A 27,712-nucleotide genomic window follows, 5' to 3' on the forward strand; every position below is an offset into this window, starting at 1 on the left:
GAGAGCAGATTGCGTGGAGAACAGTGTGAAGAATTAATGGGACTAGAACAAGACAAGTAGTGGATGGAGTCAAGCCTGAGAGGATCAAGTAAAAGTTCAGTGTTTATTTATATATCTCCCAGTTGTGCTCAGACTGATATTCCTGTGCCTCGTACTCCTCTACTCTCAGCCAAACCCATAAGCACAGCATGCTTATTTTAGAGCAGAACCAACAAGATGGTAACAGAACTATCAGCTTTTCAATCCATTCAACACATCTCCTATTTCCAACTACAAACATGAAGATTATCTCACTATATGACTGATTTATGTTACTACTCTGCTTTTGAACAACCTTGAAATTTATCTGTGTAAAAAATGAAGCTTAAAGAACATCCTTAGAGCTGCACAAATTAACACTCAGAAGCTACAAAATGCTGGAGTTACAGCAGCCCACAACACAGTGTACCATAGTCTTTGAGCCCTGGATTATTAGTTCTTTTTCATGTGCCTTGTTCAGTGCACAGGATGAACTGTCCTTCATTACAGATGAACTGATTGATGTATTGCCTTTTTACTTGTTCAGTGTGTGGCCCCAGACCCCTATTAAAGCTCTTCACTAAAGACATCTCTTGAGCTCTTATGGTTTCTTTAAAATCTTAATTTATTTTCTTGTGTTTCTACAAGATGAGGGTCTTCCCCTTCTCATTCACACAGAAATGGACAGATATTAAGGGAAGAAGCATTTTTGGGTACCCAGTCTAGGTCAAGTAGGAAATGAGTTTTTAGACTGTCTTTAAATGGTTCTTGATACAGTTCCACAATGAAAGTGTACTTAAAATTGCAGCTGTGAGTACCGGGTTCTTCTGTAAATTAAAGTCCAGAGTCTCAAGCTGGATATTGAGGGAGCACTTGTGAAAAATCTCTTTTAAGTGATTTGCCTGCCTTGCACTGGAATTACATAGCAGACAGAAGACTTCAGCTCCTCAGTCCTCTATTGCCTTAGGCAAGACCATCCTTCACTCCTCTACAGCTTCCTACTGTATGTAAGAATATTATGCAAACTAGGGAACAGATTAGTGAATCAGATACACCCTAACACAACAGCCCATCTGTTGTGTTAGTAATTCTGATACATCTCTAGGACAATTCCACTGGGAATGCACTGAAAGCAGGATGAGAAAAAAATAAAAATCATGATTGCATGATTTTAATCATTACAATGTATTGTTATAATGAAATATATGTTCTAAGAGGAATTGCATACAGTTGAACAAAAAGCTATTTTTAAAGCATCTCCTAACTTTTGATGGATTTATCCTGTAAACTTAACAGGGCTTCTTCCATGTTGCATTTATTTTAAATAAGAATGTCCAAAAGAGGAGCTATTCTAGACTAGCTATGAAAAATAACTTACTCTGTATTGGCTATTTTGCTCAATTTGCCCACATGGACTAGAGGTAAATTTTAGGTATTTGTAATGTAAAACCTCTTCTTTGTCTTCCTCCTACAAGCATGTCTACATAAGAAAATTTACTACTGACAGAGAAATAGCAGAATATTTATATCACTAGAATTATGTCTGTATCTACATGGAGATATTTTCATTTCAGAACAGAAGTATTCCCACTGGGAGTAATATCAGCATAAATTTACCACTATAGCTCTACTAGTTATTTCCCCATGTAAACAATCTCTGAAATAATCTAACCAAGATTTTTTCACATTTTTCCTTGCATAACAGTTTCTCCAAGCCTTTCATAAGCTCGTATCAGTCACATATTTTACATTACCAATATGGCATAACTTATAATGTTTGCCTACTTGGAATATGTACATGGAGTATCATAGAACAAGATCATCCAAAGCACTTGGATTTTTGCAGATGTGCAAAAACTGTTAGTGCCTCTTATGTGTACTATCAGCCTTTAGTTTTTGCTATGTAAAGACCAAGATAATGCTGATAAAGTGATAGTAAAGACTCTGAACTGTGCTATCTAGAAAAAAGTGCTGTTCAGGTCAGCTGTTATAATCCTAACACTGGAACTCAGTTATTTCACTGCAGTATGCTTCTCCCCAACATGTTCCAGTTCATCCTTGTTTAAATGCTGTAAGCTTCTTCTGGCAAGAAATGTCTCTCACTCTGGATTTGTGTAGTATTAGGGCTTGTAAAATTGTTTGTTACATCAACCAAGCAAACAAACAAGCAGATTAACCAAAAGTAGGAGTACCTGTTTGCCCACCCAATTCTGAGAAATGTAATTCATTATATTGACTGATTCAAAAACTTCTAACTTGGAAAAAATGTAAACTACATTTCAGTTATAAAAATTGCCCTCATGAGTCAATTAATGTCTGCTGCTACCATTTTTATGACCATTTCCAGCATTGATTAAATTTCTCAATGCATGTTTATGTTAAGCCCCATCCATGACAATAATTCTCACTGGTGAGAGTCAGCTATTTAGCAATATACAATCTACTACATACTACAAAAAAAAAAAAAAAAAAAAAAAAAAAAAAAAAAAAAAAAAGGAGGGAAAGTAGATTGGAAAACTCAGCAGCAAGGAGAACAGGAGAACCAACAGAAGGGAGAATTAAGGAGAGCCAGGGAGCAATACTTACTGCTGACTAACTGGCCAACACTCAAAGCTGAAGAGGAGGAGGATGAGGAGGAAGAAGAGGAAGCCTGACGAACTGGGCTTTGAGACATAGATGCTTGACTGTGAGCCAAATGCAGAAGATTGGATTGTGAGGCTGCTTGTCCCACTTGCGTCTGGGAGGGCTGATGGAGCTATACATTAAAATGTAAAAATAGGTATTTAGAAAGTGAAGCAGTAATAGGAAACTTGCAATGCACCATCCCACTCATCTACTTCCGGGGAACAAATCACATAGAAGCATCAAACACCATGGGCTTTGTTCAGTTGACAGCTTTAGAGCAGGAGCAATCTGAGCTGTTTCAAATATTGTTTTTCTATTCAGTTTTACTCAGTGTAACTGGATACTTAATCTAATTAGAAGGTAAATACTTTTTTTTTTTAAACGGGTGATAAGAGACCTGTGGCAATTACAGTAGGAGTCTGATTTATTAAATACATATCCTTACCTGTTTTCTGACTCATGAAAGCAGAATTTTATTCCCTACGTGGATTCTCATAGATACCAAGATTGTTTCACAGAGGTCCTTTCATACTGCAGGACCAGGGCCAAGAAGAGCGGGGATGGGGAAGATAACAGAAACCAAGCCAAAATCCCTTTCCTACTGGAATCAATGATTTGTTTTATGACATCAAACCTGGCAAACAAACAAAAATCATGGAAACGGATAAGTTGTCTTTGACTAAAACACAGCTGGAGACTTCCGAGTCCCATTCACTCAGATCGTATCCAGTAAGGCATACCAAAAAAGTCTAGGGAGTATGGTAGATGCAAATGATACACTGTGGTACATTAATTGACTTTCTAATTTTTTTTAAACAAATATTACAAGAGTGTAGTCTTTGTTTGTTTACCAGGAGAATGGAAAGAACCATCAATCCATTCAGTCTATAGTATGCTTTCTTGTGGGGTTGAAATCTAAGAACATTCTCTGATACTGATTTTCACACAAAACTCTCAGAAAATGCGAAGGACAGTCTCTCTACAAAATGAAGGCATGCAGTGGACTTTACAGTTTTGAATTGAATTCTAGTAGTCCAGTACAGTCTTTTCAGAGCCTGAAAATACAGTAATACAGGTCTGATACACTCTGGTGACTGCTGCTTATTATACCTTTATTTTATTTTGATTCTTGATATTGATCAAAAAAGATCATAAAAATATTCTAAAAAGGCTTCACTTCACTGCAGCTGTTATCTGCATTTTCTACAAGGAGAGAGATAAAGGCCTATTTGGCCTTGCTTGATGTCAGTAATTAAAATCTGTTTCTTGAATGCTAAGGAGTATGAGGTTTTCTCTTTTGATATCTAACTGAAAAATTGACTGTAGAAAAGGAGCTACATTCATTGGTAACACAAATTATATGTATTATCCTCGAGCAGACATAGAAATGTCTGATGCTAAGTAGACAACAAATTGTGTAAAACTGTAGATAAATGTATCTGTTCACATTCAAGATGGCACTTTCTATGGAATATATGTGAACTATTGTAATTACGATATTCCTGTTAGAGTCTTTTCATTTTCATTAAGAATGAAAAAAATTCAGGTTCTTTTTCTACCTTCTATATGGAAGAATAAACAGAAAATGAAGGAAGAAACTTTGATTTAATCTTTAATAATAATGATAATTATTTATTTGGCCAGTTTTAGTGTATTCTGACTTCCTCATGAATTAGTAAAATAATTATATCTAGGAATTTTTTATCAAGTTCATTTTAAAAAATATAACTGGCACTTTATCAAGGGGATAACAGTTGAGAAGTAGATTAAAAGGCTTCCAGTTTTTAGACTCATGGAAGGAGTGAGCATCTTTAAAAAAATTCTCCAGCAGCTGGATTTTATCTACAGAGAATTCCCAACCCAGAATGCCTACTTTAATATTATCTTTTCTTAAGGAAACATCCCACTATAAGGGCTGGCCTCTTGTGAACACTGCAGAAGTGCCCAGGCATGCCTGCCCATGCATTCTATCCCCATCATATCCAGACTGCAGCTTTATGAAACGGGCAGGTGTTTGGGGTCTGGGTCTGTTGTCTGAGGGAATCTCTGGCAAAACTAAAGATTTCAGCCCAGGAAAGAGAAGATAAATATTTAGATGAGTTAGGTGCTTTCACACTATGTGGAACAGTCTAATAGATGTTAGTGCTTATCTGTCAGGATGGAGGAACAAATGCAGCAGCTATCTTTAAAGAGGAAGATCTGCAAAACTACAGTCCAGTCAACTGAACTTCAACCATGGAAAAGTACTGAAGAAAATAATCTTCAATTTGTAAGCACCCGCAAGAAGACAAGTTGGCGACAGACAACATGGATTGTTAGAAACAAACTGTGTCAAACCAATCTGATCTCCTTGTAAGATGGGGTAACTGGCCTTGTGGACAGGGAAAAAGCAGTAGGTGATTTGACTTTACAAGAGTCTCAACACTCCCTCATGTGACATTCTTTATAACCTAAGGAAGCATAGTTTTGGTGAAATCGCTGCAGAATGAATGCCAATTTGGAAAGCAAATCTCAGGATGAAGTATCTGTGGAAACAGAAGTGTGCATGCATGATATTTCACAGAAGTCTGTCCTCATTCTGCGCCACTCAGTATTTTCTTAATGACCTGGATGATGGAGCAGAGAATATCTTTACTAAACTTATGTTGGAGTAAACAGCTGGATTACAGGATTAGGAATCAAAATGTTTCTGTGCTATAAACATGCAGGCTGCAAACCTGTGGTGTTGCCAAGTGAAATAAAGGCAGTTCCCATACCAAGCCATGTGAGTGGGAGTGATGTCTGCAGTGCCTGTGAAGTGGATCTTCTTTTTTCCTGAGCCCTAGAAAGACCTCTGCAGAGGAGGATTCCACAGTAGGTGCCAGACTTCATTAAAATCAACTAGAGTTAAATAATTAGAATGGCTGAAGGCCTGGGAGTTAACTGAGGCTTATGAAGACACCTGGTCTTCATGAACTGGTAATGAACTGGTCATGTTTCATCTAAAGGAGGGAAGACCACTCAGGATATGTTGCCTGCTTTGAACACAGGCATAGCTAATGGAAAGAGGAGATAATTATTCTGTCTTATATTTCCTAACGGAAAGAATGAGGCCTAGTTATCTGGAATGTCCAAATTAGATGCTAGGAAAAGCTATCTAATGTGACAGTGAAACACTGGCATAGATTATGGTTGAATCTGCATTTCTATGGCAGTGGTTAGGACCAAATTAGCTAAAAACTGGAATAGCTACTCCACCTGAGAATAACAGGTTGGACTGGATGATCTCTTGAACCCTGAACTTCCACCCATATTTTTTTTATGATTCTACACCATTTCCCATCAGTATTTCTCAGGGAGAGAGCAAATACAACATTTTCCCGCTATGTTACAACATACAGTCACTGAACAGTTCAACTACTGAGCATAAGCACAATAAAGCTGAAGCCTCCAGGAAGCTCTAGAATGAGAGGGTACTCTGCATTTTTCAGCTCTGCATGCAAGGTATGCACACAGTCAGAATCACTATGTAGCACATGCATAATATGATGGTTGAGTCTAGAAAGTGTTTGAGTCTCCGCACCTGTTTTGTACTATGCATATATTTTTAACGTAACTGGAATACCCAGAAGCTTGGCAACTTTCTGGTTGAAGGTCCAGAAATATTTAAACAAACACAAGAAATTCTCAAAATTTAGCTGGGCATAAAGAAATATGGCTAGTGAAGTTTGGATTCACAGGAACCTTAGGTGTAACAGCAATATATAAGGGATATTTACGGGTTGGTTTCTAACCACGTGCTTGTGAGAGAGAAGTGAGCAATGGATTGAAGAGGCTGAAGAGTCACCTTAAGACTTGACCAAAGACTGAGGGAGGTTTCCATCTTTCACTCCCTACATAATTTCCAGCACACCCTCTGCTTCATAGACATGATGGTTAAGCTGTAAATGTCCTGCTTAAAAAACAACGATAGTTATCTGTGGCATGAAATTGCATTAAAATACTCTCTCTTTTTATCCACTATAATTTCCACTCCAGAAATAGCCTTAAGGAGAGGCAATGATTAGGTTATGAATTAGATTCTAGATGACAGAATCAATGTGAACTTGCAATAGCTGACTTTTGCCAATTTTGGACATGTATATATGATATGAATTATATTTATGACTGTTGTGCATTTTCCATCCAAAGACAGAAAGAGGCACAGAAATTATAGCAACTGTTGCTGTAAGTGCCATTCTGTGTAGATAGATATAGTAGACATGCCAAAGTGATGACTGTATGCAACAGTGATCAGTATCTGGAAGGAATATGTGTATGCACACTACAGCTAGAGGGATGAAGTGAATACAAGAAGTGAAAAATGCATTATAACACTTTATAAGAATAAACTGAAAATTGCAAAGGGCCTTATTTGTATTGCTTTTGTATAAACTTTAAATGTGCTGGAAACAGTGAAGGTAGTATTGAGTGATAAATGCAGAGGTAAAAAAATTAATTAGGTCTGTAAGACTGAATTTTGTTCTTAAATTATGTATGTAGGGTATTCCTATGCCTGGGATGGTTGACTGGAATTCTGTGCTAAAGGCCTTATGAGATCAGGGATGTTGATCTCTGCATACAGAAAGCTGCATATAAGTGATAGGGTAGCAAGGTATTTAGCATAAAATAAAGGAAAAGAAACTAAGTGGAAATCTAGAAGCCTTTTGACAGAATATCATAACAGAGCTGCTGCTTGGTTTTACAGAGAGTCTGGACAAAGAGCAAGGGCAAAATATGGACTTAATGGGAAGGAGAAGAAAATAATGAGCTTAAATTGCAGTAAGGGAAGCTAGGGTCAGGCATCAGGAAGACCTTTTGAATGCTAAGGAGAGGGGCCTAGGTTGCCTAGGGATGTCAGAGAACCTCCATCACTGAAGATTTTTAAGAACAAGTTAGACAAACATCTGTCAAGAATGATATAGGGACAGCTGATCCTGCCTAGGGGGAGGAGACGGACTACATGACCTCTTCAGGTCCTTTCCATTCCTATTTTTCTATGATTCAGTGAAAAGGAAATCCAAGAGATGAGGAAACACAACAAATTAGAGAAGACAGAGGTGAAAAAGACAAGTATAACAAAAAGGGCAGAAGAGATGAAACTAAGAGGAGTGGTACAAAGAGCAAGAAATACATGTTCAGCAATTCCCTTTATGTTATAAATAAAGATTTTCAATTTTTTCTGATGCCGGCTAGTTCATCCTGGGAAATACAGACATTAGCTCTTGTAAAGCCTTAAGCCCATGGAAGGTCTGAAAAATAAATATCTTGATATAAAAAAGCATTCCCAAACACTTTCAAATTCCATCATAATGCCTTACAGTACTGTTACAGTTTGTTTCATGCTTCTGTTTTTCTTGAAAATGGTGTCCTCTGTTCTGTATACATTTCCTAAAATGTTTCCTAAAATACATTTGATTTTGAGAAAGAGTAATGGCATGCTGAGGACACTGCATGATTCAAGAGCACCATGGCAAATGAAGTTTGTTTTCAAATCTACTCATACTGGATGAGCAGGTATGAGCTTCAAAGATTTTCTTAAATCTTCTGGCAAATGGAAAGGACAAGTTAATACACATGTCCCCATCCTTCATGCCAAATCCCTTTCACAGTCAACTGTGACAGAGTATTTCACAAATACTGTACCCCATCACCCTAATTCAGGTTATTCGAATAAATTCAAGTAACTGCATATATGAATCTGAATATAAAAGTTATTTGATACTTAAAAAGCCATCTCTCTCCCAGCAGAGTACACTATAGTGTAGTATAATGCATACAGTATAAAAGGTGTCTGTACACACTGCTTAGACTGACAGAATAGCTACATTTGAAAACTAATATAGAAAAAGTCCGTAGGTTCAAACTGCTGTGTACATACTCCGCCCATAAAGAAGACTGTGCTGTGGACATAACTGGGGGCATGACTTTAACAGCATCTGCTGAAGTTCTTTCAAGGCCTTTCTACTGAATCACAACTACTTTCAAAGCACACTGTAACTGAAGGTATTTCAGCTTGCTAAATGAGGTTGGGAATATAGCTGGACTTATGCAGAAGATTTAATTTTATGTGCAAATCAGTTACATAAGTAATTTTCCACCCCTATCAGGAAGGATATAATGTCAATATAACAACAATATTATTGACAATACATTAACCCCTAATTATCAATTATTTATTGATTTATAATAATTAATTGTAAATTATTGTAATTATTACAATAGTATTATAGTAACAGTTTTAAATGTGTAAGTGCATAATTCAATTTCCTCATATTCCTCCAGTGAACAGTATTTTATGCTTTCTGTGCCTCAGCTGCTTAGAATGACTGGTAATGTAGCGTTATCTTCCTATTCCCAATGGTTTGGTGAAGTTACATTGACTATTTTTGAGATATCCTTCTCCTACAGGTGCTGATGCCACAAAGAAAACTGGTCAGGAAAAGATGGAGGTTACAAGCCAAGTGTCATGCTGTGGCATGGAAAGTCTGATGTAGTCCTTTGTAGTAGTATATAGTCTAGTTATTTTGACTTTCAAAATTCTAGTAATTTATCCATAGATGAAATAGAATAATGCAATGATGATGGTAAAGGAAAAGAGAAAAAAGTGAGAAAAATTGTCACCCTCATCACTGAAAGTCATATAAAAAGCAAAAGAAAAACAAAGTCGGATTGAGACAACACAGTTTAGTGACTATATTGAAACAGAGAAAGAAGAGTGCATTTCTCATAAAACAAGACAGCATCAAAGCTGTAGGAGCATCGCAGAGAGGAAATGATTGAGAGCTGGTTAGATTTTCATGGGAGAGAAATAACAACGGATTGCATGGAGTTGTGCTAACAAGATGGTAGGCTGTTTGTGGCAGGTTGAGACTGCAGAAAGAGAACATCTAACGTGAAATTTTGCAAGCAGATGTACAAGAATCACCACAGACTCATCTGAGAGGCATCTATGTCTTTTCAACAGTTAATCTGGAGCATGATAGCCAATGACAACAGAGATGGGGAACCGAAAATGTAGGAAAATCCTGCGTAGTAGCTCATTTTACTTTGTTAGAATTGGCAGAAACCCAAAGCTGGTCATGCTGTAAGACAAGATGAAGTATGAAAACTTCTGTCAGGCACTGTAGATAAAACAAGACTGAGGACAACTGGGACTACAGACCTGATTTAATGAATCTAGTATGTAGAAAGAAAGAGCCAGGCAAAAGTGAGATGGGAATCTGCACCAGAGAACAATGGAATGTCCAGAGGCTGCTTCTGTATGGGTAAGAAAATAGTTATGAAAACACCAATTATTAGGAAAGCTTATTAGGAAATTAATAAACAAGAGTGTGTTTGAACCCCAGTGATCATTGGCAGCTGGATTCTTCTCAGTCAATTTCGCTCACATTAGAATTAGTTGAAAATCCTAAAATAGTTCCCCTAGCCCTGTCTCATGTCAATGGAAACAATGAGGTGTTAAGACACCTATTAGAGATTCAACCTATCCAAAAATTTTCTATTTTGACATATTGAGTTTTCCGCTGGACATGCATATGTCTCCTTGTCAATGCCTACACAGGAGATAACACACACCAGATACCTAACTCCTCTATGACTAAATTAATCAAGGGGAATGCTTTCCTAAATTTTATAAGAATGTAGTTCATGGTTCAAGTTCAGCTGTGCTGGTCTTAAGGTTATGTTGCTCATGATATGAAAAAACGCCTTGAAACAAATTTTTCAAATCTTATAATAAATGACAATGCAAATAAGTTTTTACAACAACTTCATCTGTTCTCAAAAACAATGTGCCTTTAGCCATGCAACCTGCATTTTGCCAAAATTCCTCTTGAGAAACATGGAGGAAGTGCAGAAGTAAAAGCTACAAGGTAATCTTCTATTATGAGACACAAAGCAAGACACATAAAATGAGAAAATTATTTTAATATTTCTTTTTCAAAAAAGTAGACTACAAGTAGAGAACAAAGGATTTATACCAAATCTTTGAATGATTTTAGCAACCATCAAGGAAATATGGTCAATAATGTTAAAGTGGAATCTGCAGAAGAACACATGAATTTCTTTGGTTAGTATAGAATAGCATAAAAACTTAAAAATCCTGTTTAAAGCATGCCAGGGGAGTATTTTGACAGGTAGTGGATCAGTGCAAAGGGATTCACATTGAAAGGAGCCATTTTAGTAAAACACACTATAAGAATCAGGGAAACAAAGATTTATTATGATGGATATATCTGCTTATTAAGTAAAACTGTTCCATGAACAGAGATAGATAGAAAAAAGCAGGATGTTAGGCTGTATTGAGATAATGGAAGAAACTAATGCTGAAAATAATATCATATTATGTAATATAGGGATGCATGTTCCCAGTGACCACAGCATTCGGTTCTGATCAAAAAAATCTTGAAGAGATTAGTGTGGAAAGGGCTGTAAGATGAATAGTAAAAATTATTAAAAGCAAAGAAAAACATGTTTATGAACAGAGATTAAAAAGGATACAGAATAAAACAGGAGTGCAAACAGCTGCCTGCTTTAGAAAGCCATTGGAATTTCTAGGAGAATTCTTGGTGTGTGCACAGATGCTCCTTAAATTAGCAAAATATTGGAAAATAGTAAAATATCTGTAGTTTTATCTATTTGGTGTAATTTGAAGAGGAACAAAATCTACTGTGGGTAGTTTAAAGAACACAAATCAAAACCATCTATCTATTCTTAAATATAGGAAGAACGGGAGTACATCTGACTTGCTAGTGTACATTGAAAAGCAACTTACTTACAGTGCAGAAAAAGAAACACTGCTTTACGCTGCATGTAAGTATTCTATAAACTCATTTCCACTAGGAGACTTTGAGGTTTTAATCTGTCAAGTCTGAAAAAGTTGTATGAATAAATAACACATATAGTCTACCTAAGTAAAGATGACTAACAACAATATCTGAGGCATTTAAGTCTTCAGTCATCAGGGAAAAAGCAAGCACTAGAATGCATTACTAAGCAACTGGAACAGTTTACAAAGTTTCAATTATTGCGACTCAGCTAACAAGCAGCAGCTCACTATCATTGCTCTTTTTCTTCTGCAGTAGTTATTTCCAAGGAAGTGACAAGATGAAAGTTAAACTGGGATTATTGTAACTGGAACATTTTTACTACATCAATTATTTCCTGCATATATTTCTTCAAGGCATGCTAAAAACCTTCCCCAAACTTGTGTTGTAACCTTTCCCCCTGCTGAAGCTTCTTTCATCAAGTTAGAAGACACCAAATGCTGTGACACCCTTTTCAAAAACATTTTGAATTCCTGCTGAGCCCTCCGATTTTAAGCACTCACTCAGTTCTTTTGAAAATGATATTTTAAACCTTATGACTTAAGTCATGCCATTATTAGCCAAATGCTACAGTTAGTCTAAGTCTCTACCCAGGCAATAAAATAAATCCAGGATCTCCTTAAACTTTGAGCAAATCTATTCACTTTCCGAATTATACAACAGTTTGTACAGTACTAGCTCAGTTGTTTTTCACCGTCCATCAGCATTATTCCTATGAAGAATCTGCCTCTCATACATCTTTTGCGCTCCCACTGAAATTCATGGCAAAATTTTCTGACTTCTTTCAGTAAAACAAGAACAGCCAGTAGAGGGAGCACAAGTACATAGAAATAGTTCTCTGTGCTTCCCGTAAAAATTATAACCTGTACTATTTTTTTCATATAGTATTTCCACTACATTTTCCCCCCCTCCCTGATCAAAAATACTGTCTTGAGTAAACTTCAAGAAAGGCTGATTCAAGGCAAGGAGACTGTGTTGTTTGGTGGCCCTTCTTGCAACCCCTGGGACCTTAGGACTCGATGAAATAAAGAGGCAGAGGCTGAACCCTGTGAAAACAGTATTGGCAAAATGTTTTCTACCTCCATAGCACTGCTGGGCAGAAGAGCTTAATGGAGAGCATCTTTGGCTCTTGGACATACCCAGTTCTCTGCAGACTGATATTTATGCCAGCTGATCTCTGCACACAAGCACACAGGTTGGGTGAACAAGTACAGCATGAACAAGTACAGCAGTACAGCATGATGTTGCTAAACAGTGCTTCCTACCTTGCACCCCTGCTCATTCAGAGGCTGCAGCTTTCAGAGTTTGTCTCTTTATGTGAGCCCAGTGGCACGAGCTGTGCAGAAAATGTTACACCTCTGTGCCCTCCCTGCCCACTGACACTACTGGCAGACATTGCCTGGAAGAGGTTGCTTTGATGCAGGACTTGAAGGTGAATTGCTGTGCATGTGAGAATGCCTCAGGCAATAATACAGGTCCTTTATCTTCCTATTTAGGTCTAAATTTCATGAGTTTCAAATGGGATCTCAGGATTGCTGTGATTTTTGAGTGCTTCTCCCACAATGGAGGAAAAGATCTAATCCCTTCAGGGGACTGGCTCAAAAAACCCCCCCATCCCACACACCCTCAGGAAACCAAATGTGAACTGCTGAGTTTCATATGTCATTGTCAGGCTTTCCTGTGGTGGAGAACATAGAGCCTGCCCTCAGATCCATTCAGGTTTGTTTGAAATTGTGTGTCTGCAACCATTGTATTTGGCAGTAGTGCAAGTACACTCCCATTAAAGGAAAAAGAGTTAGATAAATGACAACTACTTTGGAAAATGCTCATGCTAGATACTACAGAGGATAGGATATGAAAAAAAGCAGGTAAACAATGGGATGTGTAATATTTTCAGGAAAAAAAAAAAAAAGTGACGTTAGAGATCCATTGGTTCTCTTTTTCTTCTTCTAAAAAAAAATGAATATATATAAAATCATCAGTTTGGAGTTCAGGTGGCCTGGGATACTTAGCAGCGTACAAGAAGCTGCTTCCTGTGCCTGGATGTGTCAGCAGGAATGGCAAACAAGCACTACCAGCAGTAGAAATGCTAAGCTGAATATTTAAGTGAGGGACATTTTTGTAAGTACTTCTTTGGTAATCACATTTGATGTATTTTCTGTCCTCAATTTCCCCTTTTTCAGAATAAAGAGTTTGGACTACAATTCCTTGCTCTACAGCTGTAGGCAAATCTAATGGATGTGACTCAAGTGCTATAAGAAGAGCTACAGAAGTGTTTTTGGACCTCAGTGTCGTCACTGGATCATACTTAAGTCTGTCAGCTACCTGCAACCTTACACTAAATAATAATTTTCACAGAATACTTTCTGTCTATGAAATTACAGACAATCATATCTGATTTTCCAGTGAGAAATCTAATAATATTTTATATTCTTCCTTGTTGTCCTTGCATGTTCTAAATAATTTCAAGCCCTGGTCTACTAGGTGACCACTAACTAAGGAACTGAACATTTTAGGGATGGGCCAAATGGGTCTTCTCTGGCTCATATTCCTATTGCATTTTCATTGCAGAAAACATCTCAGTTGGTCCTACACTGACCTTGAAAAGAAAAGAATAAATGGATAATCCTTGAATGTATAAAAATTACATAATATGACATTATTAATTATTACTTATGTAGTATGCAGTAATACACTATGCAGGACAGAATCAATTTTTGCTACTAAAAATGGTAAAGCAGTGGGGATTTTTAGAGAGTCCATGAGAGTGTCTGTAAGGAGCAGAAGATTTTTGTGTGTCTGTTTCTATAATCATTCAGGCTACAGACAATTTACCTGCTGGCCTGGTTTGAGCGGCGATAGTGTTATTCCCTGGGTATTGATCACTGGGAGTATCTGGTTGCCGATGACAGTGGCGATGATCTGACCCTGGGCATTGGTCAATAACTGTGGTGTTATCGGCTGCACCTGAAGTCCCTGAGCTCCACCTGCCGCCTGGCTGGACGGGACTGGATTAGGCATCAGTGGGATTGTTCCAATAATCTGGAAGAAACAACACAGGGAGAATGTATGCATGCCACATAGCCTTGTCACACGTGATTCCTTATATTCTGCATGTTGAATCAAACTTAGGTGATAAAAGCACAGGGAAGTTGGTAAGACAGGCTGAGGATGGGAAGCAGTCATTCCTTTACTGGGGTGATGCAGACTTTCCAATTCATTTGTCACGTCACATATCACCTGTACAATTTACCACTGTCCACTGTCATCTGCAGGAAATCTGCTGTGGCTTAAGAGTGTATGAAACAAATGCTGGACCCTGGATCATGGTTTGTTTCCAGTATTCATCTTTTAACACAGAGTGAAATAGATAAAAGTATCAGTCTTTTTGTTTTGCTTTCTACATCATCCATATAATGTTACTAATGGGGCTTAGGTAATTTTACTTGTTTTTCTGGTACTCTAGGTGACCACCTATTACTCCCATGTGATCTCAGGAAGATACAAAAGGATACTGGTACCTTCCAGGGCATGTCTTATTAAGATATGTTCATAAAAATGCAGCTGCTTTTGGATGGCAACTGTGAAATACAACACAACAGGAGAGTTGATGTCAGATAAAATATATTAGCTAACATTTCTAGGGCAAGCAGTTGCAGAAAGAGACACTTGTGACATGTCAAACTTGAGAATACAGTGACTTCCTAAAACATGAATATGCCTGTAAAACGAATATTAGGATGAGATGTCAAACAGATGTCGAAAAAAACCTTGTCAGTCAATAAGCTGCTAGGCCGGAGAAAGTTATGCTGTTGCAAAATTCTTTTTGCAAGTATTAGAGAATCTGGAATAAACTTTTGATGAAACTTGGGCCTAAACCCAAACTTTTTTTTTTTTCCAAATAGCAGCAAATGAAGCTGGAGTCAAAGGATTGTTGCAAGAGGAAAAAAATAAAATAAAAAAGCATAGCTCATCTCTATTTCCTTCACCTTCTCCTCTCTCTTTATCACAGCCTCCCTGGAAACATCTACTCCATTATAAGACTTCCCGTTTGCCCTTTCCAAAAACCTTGCTTCTTCCTCTTAATCCTCAGCAATCACCCCACTGTGTTGTCCATTTTGACTCCCCCTATTGTCCTGTGTACCTGACCACATATTGACCTACTGGGCTGCTGAGAAGGAGGGTGGATTATGAATGTGCTTTCCTTCTTTTTCCCCAGTGGAGATAGAAACAGTAGTTTTCCAGAGTCTGTCTGCTGGTTCTCATGCCATTTGGGAGCTTAGTCATCTTTTTAGATCTCTTTGTTCCTGACTAATTTTATATAAATTAATCAGCTGATTCAAAGCCATTAAGTAGGTATGGAGAGCTGAATGGATGGAAGAAGAAGGAAAAGTATACATAGCACTAGACACAGAGTAGTTTCCTCATGAAAATGGGATGAAGTGTTCCTAATGAAATTTAAAAGCAAGCTTGTTCGCCAAACAAATATATAAAACAAAACATATAACATTCCTATTGATTTCAACAATTAATTTATATTGTATCAATGGAACCCATCCAATACAGAGTAAAATTAGCTCTAAAATAACTGTTTGATGAAAACATCACTTAGCTTTTTGGGCAGACTACTAAGTTTCTTTGTGTGAGTGCCAAAGTAGAACAACACTGAATCTCTTGCCTGGCCGACCTCTCTCTCTGAATGCTGAAGGCAGAAAGAACCAAGCTGCCTCCAGCTCTGTCCTTTATCTGTCCTAAAACTCGAGTTATCTCCCCTGCTGAGCTTTTGGGCACCTCTTTGTTTTGGTCAAGCACCGTTAAGCATCTAGTACTTAATCTCCTAGTAACTTAGTGCCTCTAGGTAGGCTCAACCATGAAGTACTGGGTGACAACCTAAACTGACTCCTAGAGCAAGAGGAGTGCACTTTGTTGGCTATGGCAGCTCAGGTAAGAAGCAGTGGGTGCTGAAGTCATCATCAATTTACCAAACTTCTCCAGTTTGGTAAGGCCTTAGCCTTCTACGGGAGGGCCAGAGAACCATAAAGCAAAGCAGGACAGCTCTCCTGTGGGAGAACCTGATAAAGGCAAGCCCAGCTACTAAGTCATATTGTAAGAGCTGCTTATATCAAGTCTGTTCAAAAGACTGTAAAAATACAATTTAAGTTCTTAATGCACTGCTAAAAGGTAGACAGATCAATAAAGATTATTACCCCCATTTTACGGAGCATGAAAGGGAAGCACGGTGAAGCATATTCAGAGTTAGCCTTCTAAGCTGAAATTTCCTGAGAATTTCTCTTTGCAGATCACAATGCTTTTCTTTTATTTTATTTATGGTGTCCTAGCTGAATGGCAACTGCTTTCCTGTTCATGTGAGAAGATGACTGTTCACTCAGGAGAGAGGCATTTATTTACGTCATTATCAGATTTCAGATTGTTTTCTAAAGTCAGACTTTCAGCATGAATGAAATACAACTGCAGTGGAGTGCAACACGTAAATATCTCCACGGTTTCTGTGGCCTAATACATTTATGGGTAACAAATATCTTTGTTTACTTTTAATATAATATCACCAAACACAAGAAATAATCCCTCTTTGTTTTATCAGCAGCGACATATTAAAGGTCTCCCCTTCCTTTGCCATGTCTCTAAAGGACGCAACCTTGGACTGTCATTACTCCAATGTAACTTTAACTATCAAGGTCCTAATCCCAGCAAAGAAAAAAATGCTGTGTTGGTGTTATCAGTAATAGAAATGTTTGCATTCACATTTAAAATGCATTCCTTGGACTACAGTTGGACATTTCATAGAATGACAATGCTGAAGTGGACAGTTTGTAAGGTCAGAAGCAGAAGGCTATCTATACGTATTAATGTGTGTCACACACCATACTGTACATGGCGTGCTGTACATGCACACAGACAGAAATGGAGCAGGAAAAACACAGATGGGAGAAGTGTTCCAGAAGAAGAAATGAGCAAACGGCCTCAGGGGTGTTACCCTAGGACCCAAGGGTAAATCTTAATGGGAAACAGAAACTTACTGAGGTTTCAGAAGATTTTATTTCTTTTTTTACCAATGTGAATTCTTATCTGGTTAAGAAAAAGATATCCACTAGTCTCTACTTAAACACCAGAGCTACTTGTTATTGTGTGCAGCTTTGAGATGGCCAGAATTGAATTCAGGTTTTCCCTTTCAAGTTCCCCCTTGTCCAAGTACTCTCTCCTAAATATTCTAATTGCACACTGATTCACACGTACGTTCAAGAAGTACTACAACTGGATCCCTTCATTAAGCCTTTTGTGGCTGATGTGATAGTGAGCCAGATTCCTCTTCCTTCTAATTTTGGTATGAAATTTCACCCTGGGCTTTGCTAATCTGTCCTCTTAAATTATCGTAAAAGTTGAAGACAATTTATGGTTTTGATACATTTGAATTTTGTCAAGAAATAAAACAAGGCCATGCCACAGGCTTGAGGCGCTGGCATGCCACAGTACAGACTATTTAATTGCCAGTGATTTCCCAAGTCGGGAAGCATTGCTCGTTTCTAGGAAATGCTGCTACTTCAGATTATATTCAAAGACGGTTCAGGAATAACATGTGACAGGGGCTCATCCTACAAGATACTTACAGTCACACAGAATGGTTTGAGTTGGAAAGGGCCTCTTAAGGACCATCTAGCCCAATTCCCCAGCCATGGGCAGAGATGTACTTCATTAGATCACACTGCCTAAAGTCCCATCCAACCTGGCCTTGAACACTTCCACAGTGGGACATTCACAGTGCTGCGTCTTCTCTGAGACAAAGTAGAATAGGCTTCTTACTCTGTCAGTCCTTGGACTTGAATTCATAAACAATCCTGCTTGTCAAAGAGGTTCTTGAATAAAAAAACTTCACATCCCTAAAAGTTCTCATGCTATAAAAATAGAATTTTAGAAGTTTGGAGAGCTTTTAGTGTGTCTTTTACAATTCCCTTTATACATCATACAACTGAAAGCAAGCAGTGTTCACAAAATGGCTGCAAAACAAGTGTCATATGCAAAACAGCAATCAGATAGTTTTGAAAGCCCAAGGGTTAATTAGAGAGATCCCCTCGTCAATGCTTCCCTAATGGAGTCAGGCACAGTAATCTCCATAGAACTGTTGATTAAAATAAATTACACCAGGTTGTATCTTTCTGAGGTACAGGTTCCTCATATAGGTACAAAATGCAGTGCAGGTGGAAACTGTACCGAGATATTTAAAGTAAATTCAGACTTCAACTTTTTTATAGTGACAGGGTTTTTGTCCTCCTCTACTAATCACAAAGACTGCAATTCTGGCCCTTGTCAAGTGACAGGGTGTTGCCAGAATCCTTGGTGGAGTCAGGTTATCACTTTAAGTATGCATTATGTTTCTTCCCTTTTTGTTCATGGATTAATAGATACACCAATTGCATCAAGCTGCTTAGAGAGCATTTTTGACAGAAATTAATGTAGTATTTTTCTTCTTCCCAATATTAACTAAATTTTAAAAGTCAGTTGTTTGTTTCTAACTTGAAAAGAAATTTGGGGTGATTTTCAAGAGCATCTGAATCTTTTGTATGGATTAATCTATTAGTGTGATTTTAGCACCCTACAATTTCAAGATACCTAACATCAGATCTCTGAGATCTTATAACTTGAACCTATCATTGCTAAGATGACTTCTGCAATAAAATTGTAAGGCTTGGCTTGAACATGAAATTAATTTGTCAACCTACATCTTCATGCCAAGTGTAGGCCCAGTGGTCTTTGCCTACAAACTGCAAATCTATCTGCAATGAAAGCATAGCATGTGGAGGCTGTTAAGCCAGATAGTGTTAATACAAACACACCCCCCTGGAGAGAAACCAGACAATAATATAAACATGCCTCCTTAGAAAGAGAGCAGTTAGGCCGGACAGAATATAAACACAACCTCCTAAAGGAGAAACCCTGGCAAACAGCTCTCTGTCTTATGGTAAAAAAAATGTGTTAGTCAGTTATACTTCGTTAGTTCTCTTCTACCCCAGCTGATTGGTCTCTTTCCCAATTCCTCTCCCCATTGGCCATTTTGTGAAACCCCACCCCTAGCTACCCTATATAACCCCTCTCCCCTGGGAAACAGGCGAGTTCCTGTCCTGTGGACTTCATGGAAACAAGAACCCTTCCTGGAGTTTAGAAAGACCCTGTTTCGCTTTTACTCCTGCGTCACCTGTGGTGGCAAACACGGTTCTGCTGCTCAGGCAGCCTCACAAAGAGCAAATTACTCTGCAGTTGATAGTGCACCTAAAGGCTGATCACTTTGCACCTAAGGGTGCGCAAAGAGCTGAATCACTTTCTGCCTCAGAGTGCCTGTGCCTCCGTCAGTCTTTTAAAGATGTGTCTTTTTAAAGGTGCTTTTAGCCAGGAGGGTCGGGGCATGTTCACCACCAGACCTGACCACAACAGCGCACAGTTAAAGTGAAGATGAAATCCCAAGTAATGGAGCTGATCATGGAGGTGGGAAAAATCTCAGATCCTCAGTATATCAATAATTTCTGTGACTATTACCCCCAAAGGCAGGGTGATGTCCTAATGCTGATTAACTGAAATTTAGTCAGTATTGTACCTTTAAACAGATTTCAGACTTTACTTCAGTAAAGGTTTCCTTTAAAAAATTAAATAGAAACATCATGTCTTAAAAATATAATTCTTTGAACAAGCAACTCTTAAGAAAGAGTAACATTTTTAAAAATCCATTCTTATCCTTCCTTAATATTTAATTACCTTTGTGGTTTACTTTGTTGTAACACACAGGCTAAAACCGTGGACAGAAGCTGAGTGATTGCTCATAACTTCTGGGGATAAATGTCTAATTTGCAGCATTGCAGATGCAAAACCACATTTTGCATAACTCTGTGACAGACTGATAGATGATTTCTCAGTAGTGAGTCTTTCCTTATGGCTCCTTAAAAAATCCATTGTGCCTTGATATTAGGTGGAGTTACTATGATACCCTAAAATGAAGCATACAACTGTTTTTTTTAAAGTTTTTTTCCTCCTCCTCTCATCAGCAGGGATGGTGCCCTGTTTCATTGTTTTCCCAGCACAACCAAAGGAATATTACAAACTGTAGTCGAATGGATGGTTCAACAGCTGCCTTTGTTTCTTCTCCGAAGTGTAAGTAAAATCAAAGACCAATTACAGTAGTTTGTTTCTACTGTCAGCCAGGGCTGACATAAAGCAAATAGTGACAATTTATCTGAAAAATGTCTTTAACTATAAAAAGGAAATATTAAGTATTTTTAGTAGTATCATCAAAATAAGAATCTCTTCAATTTGATCAATGTTACAACTCTTTAAATTTGAAAGTTAATCAGTTTTGAACAACAGAATAACAACAACATAAAAAGAAAACAGAAAAACAGGGGAAAAGTGAAAGAAGCAACATAAAAATTGTTCAGCAAAATGAGGCAAATCACCATATACACATAGATAGATACATGAGGGTGTTGGTGGATGACCTGGCAATGTGTTCTTGCAGCCCCGAAGGCCAACTGCACCCTGAACTGTATCAGAAGATTCCGGGGGAAGTGTTTGTCTCCCTCTACTCTGCCCTCATCGAGCCCACATGGAGTGCTGCCTGCAGCTCTGCAGTCTTCAGCACAAGAAAGACAGGGACCTCACAGGTCCAGAGGAGGCCAAAATGGTGATTAGAGGGCTGGAGCATCTCTCCTGTGAAGGCAGGCTGAGATGGGGCTGTTCAGTCTGGAGAAGAGAATGTTCTGTGGAGAATTTGCAACAGCTTCCCTGTAGATAAAGGGGGCCTAAACACTGGATAGGGACTGTGCTACAAGGGATCCATGATAGGACAACAGGTAATAGCTACAAACCAGGGAGGGGAGGTTTAGGTGAGATGTTAGGAAGGAATTTTTTACTGTCAGAGTGGTGAGAGCAAGTTGCCCAGGGAAGCTGCAGATGCCCCATCCCAAGAAGTGTTCAAGACCGGACTGGGATGGGGCTTTGAGCAACCTGGTCTAGTGAGAGCTGTCTCTCTTTGCCCATGGCAGGGGGTTGGAATTAAGTGATCTTTAAGGTCCCTTCCAATCCAAACCACTCTGTGATTCTATGATTTTGTACAGTTTTGCAAACTAGATTCAGAAGCTGCTTCTGTTCAGAGATATGTTGCATGGTCACTTTGTCAGGATGAGTTACTTAATGAGAAAATCTAAGGACAAAATGACTGAGGAAAAGATATACTAATGTGAATCTGCACAGGATTCTTTAGCCTCTGTGCAGCTGCCCCTTTCTTAATCACATACATGTATATGTATATATATATATACAGTATTTTATAAATTATAAACACATAGACACAGATATTTTAAAAAATACATATAATTTATTATCTACCAATAAACCCAGCTATTTAAATGCACTATACCGCATATATACAATCTGCTGCCAATCTACACACTGAAAAACTGGAATCATGAATACGTACCAGGAATACAATTTGCAGACTTCTTTTGAAAGCAATGCTATTCCATCTCATTCTTTGGACTAATGACAATATGATTCTTGAACCTCATACAGGATGAAACTAAGGCTGCCTGTGTCTTTCAAATTAGAATGGTATTAATTTATGCAAAGCTTGCAAATTTCCTTTGCTGCATTGTATTTCCTAATGAAAACTCAAAAAGATGGCACAAAAAATACTGCTTTGAAAAAAGGCATCAAATAGTGATACTGGAAACAGGCACCTATGTGTACTCCTGGGTCACCATTTTATGTAAGGAAAGGTAATTTTCAAGGTTAAGTATTGTTCATATATCATTCAACATATTGGTTAGGTTATTGTTTGTAAGCATCATAATGGAACATTGAGTCCAACCTTCTGCCTGATTTTCTCAGTGCTTTATTTTTAGAAAATAATGTTTGTATATTAATATCAAACTATACAGGAGTTTATTTGTCATCACTGTAGGAATTATTGTGGTAAAATTTTTCTTAAGCAAATAATACTACATTCTGGTAGTGGGAGCATCTGTACCGTCATAAAAAAGAATGTATTTTTGGCAAATATTCTGAATAACGCAACATTTTCTCATTAGAAAAATCTAAATAGATGAAATTATCAAATTAAAGACTAAAAATTATGTTGAGTGTCTGCTGAATTGTCCCTTTTACGCAATCTGCTTATAATAGTTGACTTCCTTTTAAAAACAAGAATCAAATCAGGCATCAGAACCCTTAGAGGTCATAGTTCTCTGAGTTCAGCAAAGCAGCTGTTGATTTTAATTAGATTTGCAGGTCCTAAGCATTTCTGAAAATCAGCTAGTGAGATTCTTATGAAAAAACTTATAATTTAAAATTATTTGACATATGTCTAGTGTGAAATATTTTAGCAATATTTTTGTTTGTTATGACAACAGATCCTTGATATGTTATGACAGGGCAGCCAATACTATCATATTTGTTATGAAAAAACAGCCAGAATTTCTAATAACATTTGGTGATCACTAAAAGAATTCACAATTAAATGTTTTTAACATTTTACTGCTTGTGTCCCAAGCCAAAAATAGCTTTTTTGATTGCTGTGCAGATCCTTATAGGGTGTGTACAAGCAAACACACTTCTGTATGTGTAGTTTGGGGTTTTTTTTTGTAAATCCTCTTGATAACCGAAAGTAACAGTATTAATTTTCTCAGGAATTAAATACAGAGCAATTGGGCCAGAAGTGCAAATTTTTAGAATTAGTAACAATGAAAATATTTTGGTAAATATTCATTCACCCTTACTTTCTTTTCATGCAGGCAGCAATTTTCATATTTACGTAGATAGAAATATCACTGTTGTTTGGCTTTTCTGAATATTTCAATATCAACTAAGTATCAAACACCTCAGAGACAAGAAATCCCTGCTCTGAAATAAAATTTCTCAACCTTTTCAAGCTTTGTATCTGGGCTGCAGCTGCTAACTCAAACGTCAATTTGTGTCTTTAGATTACAAACTAGATTTAGATTCCTTTAGAACAAAGATTGTCTCTTTTGAGCAATAACATTTCCTGCTACTTCCCTCTCAGAGCATAAAGAGTGGACTTGTTTCCAGCCACATCAGAATCTAATATACTGGACACACAGCACAAAAAGTGTAGGCATCCCCACACTTTGTAATACGTGCCATGCTGAGCCATTCAGGATAGCTCGGGAAACAAATTCTCGTTTCTCAGCAAGCCCAACTAGGCCCAGCACAATGTGTGCCAATGTGATTAGGTTGCTTCCATCCTATAGTGACATTATCAGCTAGTTTGGAACTACCTTTGCTACTTGGTGCTGTACTGCACTGTACTGGCCTACTACAGAGATGCTATTGAGATGTGAGGAGCCAGAATGAGGCAGAGTTTAGTAATTGCTCTGTGATCCTATGGTTTTTAAATAAGAACTGCTATTGAGACATAGCCTTGCACAGGTATGAACAAGATAACATCCTCCGCTGCCAAATAGTTCTCACTGAAGTAGTGTGGGTTTAGTTTTTCAAATTGTAATCTTATTCTTTTTTAAAAGGGATGTGGCATACTACTTTTTTTAAAAGGGATATGGCAATGTCTGTATCTGAATGAGCAGGATTATTTCTGGTATTATGCTTTTATTTCTTTCCCTTGATTGTTCCTTTCAACTTGTTTTGCATAGACAATTAAGCAGATGGTGTGGTCTTCACTGACTTGAGCAGGTGGTCACCACTGTCACTAATTTATCTTGTGATGCCATTCCTGAAAAGTTATTCCACTATGGTGGAATGGTCTTGCAAATGTATGCTAAATTTGGCTGCCTCGAAGACTTAGATTTCTTTTTAATTTTCATTGATGGTATTTTCTGAGGAAACAAAAGTATATTTTGGGAAAATGACTTTGAAAGCTTAATGATGTTTCATTCTGTCCTTATCTGTTTAGAATACCAATGGATGTTTTCTTAGGTACTCCATAAGAAACCAGACTGAAATCACTAACCATCAAATAATCTTCAGATGCAATCTTTAAGACCAGAGTTCTTTAATTAGATTACAGGTCAAAGAATTTCTAGGCCATCAATATATTCTCGAATAATCCTCTCACATCTTCTGACTATCAAATTACCTACACTATATAAAATATTTATCAGAGATCACCAGATTTCTCAGTCTGTAATTCTTAAAGGTGGAATTAATGGCACATGCTGATTCATTCAATCATTTCAGATTTAGCCAAAATTCATTGCAAGAACGTTAATATATATTGTAATCAATCAGTAGCAGTGATACTCAGCATTGTTAGACAATCACATTTCTCCAAATACTGTTATAAATCTTGAGCTTGCTGCACAAATGCTATTACTGTGGATGATATGGTGGTTGTCTCTCAATCCATAATTTCAACATAGCATCTGTATATGATGACATTGTCTAAATACAAAGTCGTGCCCTACTTAGGTGATGTTTCTATAGTTTTAGATCATCTAGATTTTATCTATTATATAAATAATATATAAAACTGTTGATCTTATTAATTAAGAGTTGTAACTTTTACTGTGATAGTGTTTGAAAGCTCAGGGCAAGGCTGAAATGAGTAACTGTGAAGTAGTACACAAATATAATGCTGAAACACCTTCCAGTTTTGCAGGACATGCATTTCTTTCACAAGTAGCTTTCTGACTACTGGGAACAAGGCACAAAGCTTATCACAGCACAACTATGATGGAACAAACTGTACTGGATTATCTCTCTGCTATAGTGGTTATCACTGTGGAAACCAATATTCCAGCTATAAAGTGAAATTTTGCTATAATGCACACAATTTTGTGGGAGTTGAAGACATGGAGGAAAAAAAATTAATTTCACTGAAAGAAGGTGGGAAAACTCAAATAGATTGCATGTAAATTCTTGAATGGAAAATAGTCATGACTCCCAAGTTTCTAGATCTGAATGTCTAGGAATATAAATAATATAACTTCCTTTTGTCACACATTTATCACAGAGTTGACTTAGAGCTCTTTTTAGTACCAATATAAATTTGCCAACCAAATGTAAGCCAGGCATTAGTTCTTACCTTGCAAAATTTGTTTTGGTCCCTGGTGCTCTGCCAATCAGTTCACCTTTGAAAAGTTTGGTAAATTCCAGGCCTCCATTCAGTCATCTGTAATATGTTTGTATAAATACTATTTACCTCCCCACCAGTACTCCTGTAAGTCTTAAGTAATTTTTGTAAGGCTACCTAAGAGTTATGAAGAAAAGATGTCAAGAAAAGTAGGGTATTTTTATGTTGAAGATGAAAATACCCTCATCTGGTTGTCTTGAATATAAGTAGTGGGAACGTGTGCTTGAGTGCTTAAAAGCATAGTGACTACATTATCACATATTATCAAATGCATCATTAATGTATTTCACCTCACCTGACGGAAGGAAGGGAAAGAAAGGTACTCAGCTCACATCTTACAGCTTGGCTTAAATTTGTACACTTTGAACACCACTCTATAGGTATTATTGTTGTAAATTCTGTAATAAAGATACTTAGTATTTACCACAAATGACTAGTTTTAACATCTTTCTCCGGACAAAACATTCTCCTGATGCAATGGCACTTAACTCAGGAGGGTAGCTGCCTGTGGGTATGGAGATGAGTATCCAGCATCCAGTCATTTCTACTTTTCCACTGGCTGTTTGAGCCATTCTCAGGGCTACCAATTAATTTGTGTACATTCAAGGCGTTCCTAGTGCAACAAATACTTTAAAATTATAGTTAAATCTAACTAAATGATTCTCAAATTTAGGGAAGACGTAGCAGGAGACTGTGTTTATGAACCTGTGAGAAGATATGCAGCTTAATTACCAGTTTCATTCAGGCCTTGTCCATAGGTCTGCTTAAGGAAGAGTTAAATAACTATGATTTTCTTATTAAAAATAGCAGTGGCCCTGAGGTAATCCCATCTTCAGCACCTACATTGCTACAGTGTGGAAGCAACATGTGTACGGACAGGGAAATTGAAATTTGTGTATGTATTTTTATATGAATTCAAACTGCTGTATATTTCCCTTCTGCTGTCAGCAGAGCCCATATCCCTGAGGCCTGTTCTGTGGAAGGTAGATCACAGACAATTTTATTTTCTTGCATGTTGTCTCTGTAGCAGTCCTAAAGGATTCCCTTGTCAAGCATGATTTTCAGTGCACCAAAGGTGAGGGGCTCCTTTAATTTTTTGACTCTAGAGAAAGGGAAGGGCAAGGACAGAAAATCAGCTGTTTCCAGCATCCTTTCTCTATCTGTGTAGTTGTCACATGTCTTATACTTACATTTTCAGTTATTTTGGGCAGGGCATTGGGTTTTTTGATATGTTAGAATGAGACCTTAGCACAATGTTTCCATGTGATTATGTATTCCATTCATGATTATGGGGATGCTGTAGACAACAAATAACAACTATTTGCCATCAAATAATTAGATTGTTATATTACAAAATAGTCTCACATTTCCTTCATTAAGATGACTGAAGACTGTGATGCACACTATTAAGACTTTCAAGTGGGATGCTACTGCTGGACTTTCTGAAAATTTTTACTGGATTACATGTTCCTGAGAGAAGAACAAAGAGGGTGCTACTTTAACTTCATCAGTACTGAAATGCTTTCTTTACAAAAGGAAAATACATTAATTCCATTTTAAACATGGTGTAAAATGTTGAAAATCATAGCCAAAAGCTGGGGGGAAAATGCAGTGTTAATCTAAAACTGACCTTTATGCTTACAATTTAGTTTAATTGTTTCCCTAGAGCTACTGTTTTCCACATTACTGGTGCAGATGTTGCAGCTGGGGTGTCAGTGGACCTCAATGACTTGCACTGAATAAAGAGATCCTTAGCAAGTTCAGTGGACCTCATTCAGAGTTACAGCTGCAGCCCTCTTGAAGCCTCAGCTGTTTCTCCACAGGATCATTCAGGTAGCTCGGCTTTGCCAATCCATGCTTAAAGAATCATGCTGGTTGGAAAAGACCTTTGAGATCATCAAATCCAGCCATAAACCTGATGCTGCCAAGTCCACCAGCCTAATTCAACCTCTCTCTCCAGGTATGTAATGCCTTAATATGGGTAAGATTGAAATAAAACAAGAAGGTTGCTCATGGAGTGATGTACTATACTCAGTGCTTTAAAGAACCAGAAAATCTAACCACAGATACGTTTGAAAGTGTAAGGACCATCAGATGTTGCTTCCTTCATTCAGGC

General features: G+C 37.6%; 1 protein-coding gene across 1 annotated transcript in view; it reads right to left on the bottom strand.

The window, feature by feature from the left end:
• POU6F2 (POU class 6 homeobox 2) overlaps window positions 1-27,712 on the bottom strand; it is a 256,644-nt gene that overhangs the window by 14,075 nt on the left and 214,857 nt on the right. Inside the window, exons 6-7 of the mRNA XM_066323042.1 lie at window positions 14,325-14,531; window positions 2,605-2,773 (exon numbers count right to left, since the gene is read on the bottom strand). Of these exons, the coding sequence (XP_066179139.1) occupies window positions 2,605-2,773; window positions 14,325-14,531 (376 nt within the window). The remainder of the gene's footprint in view (window positions 1-2,604; window positions 2,774-14,324; window positions 14,532-27,712) is intronic.

Source organism: Sylvia atricapilla, chromosome 1 (genome assembly GCF_009819655.1).
Source record: "Sylvia atricapilla isolate bSylAtr1 chromosome 1, bSylAtr1.pri, whole genome shotgun sequence".
NCBI classification, from domain to species: domain Eukaryota; kingdom Metazoa; phylum Chordata; class Aves; order Passeriformes; family Sylviidae; genus Sylvia; species Sylvia atricapilla.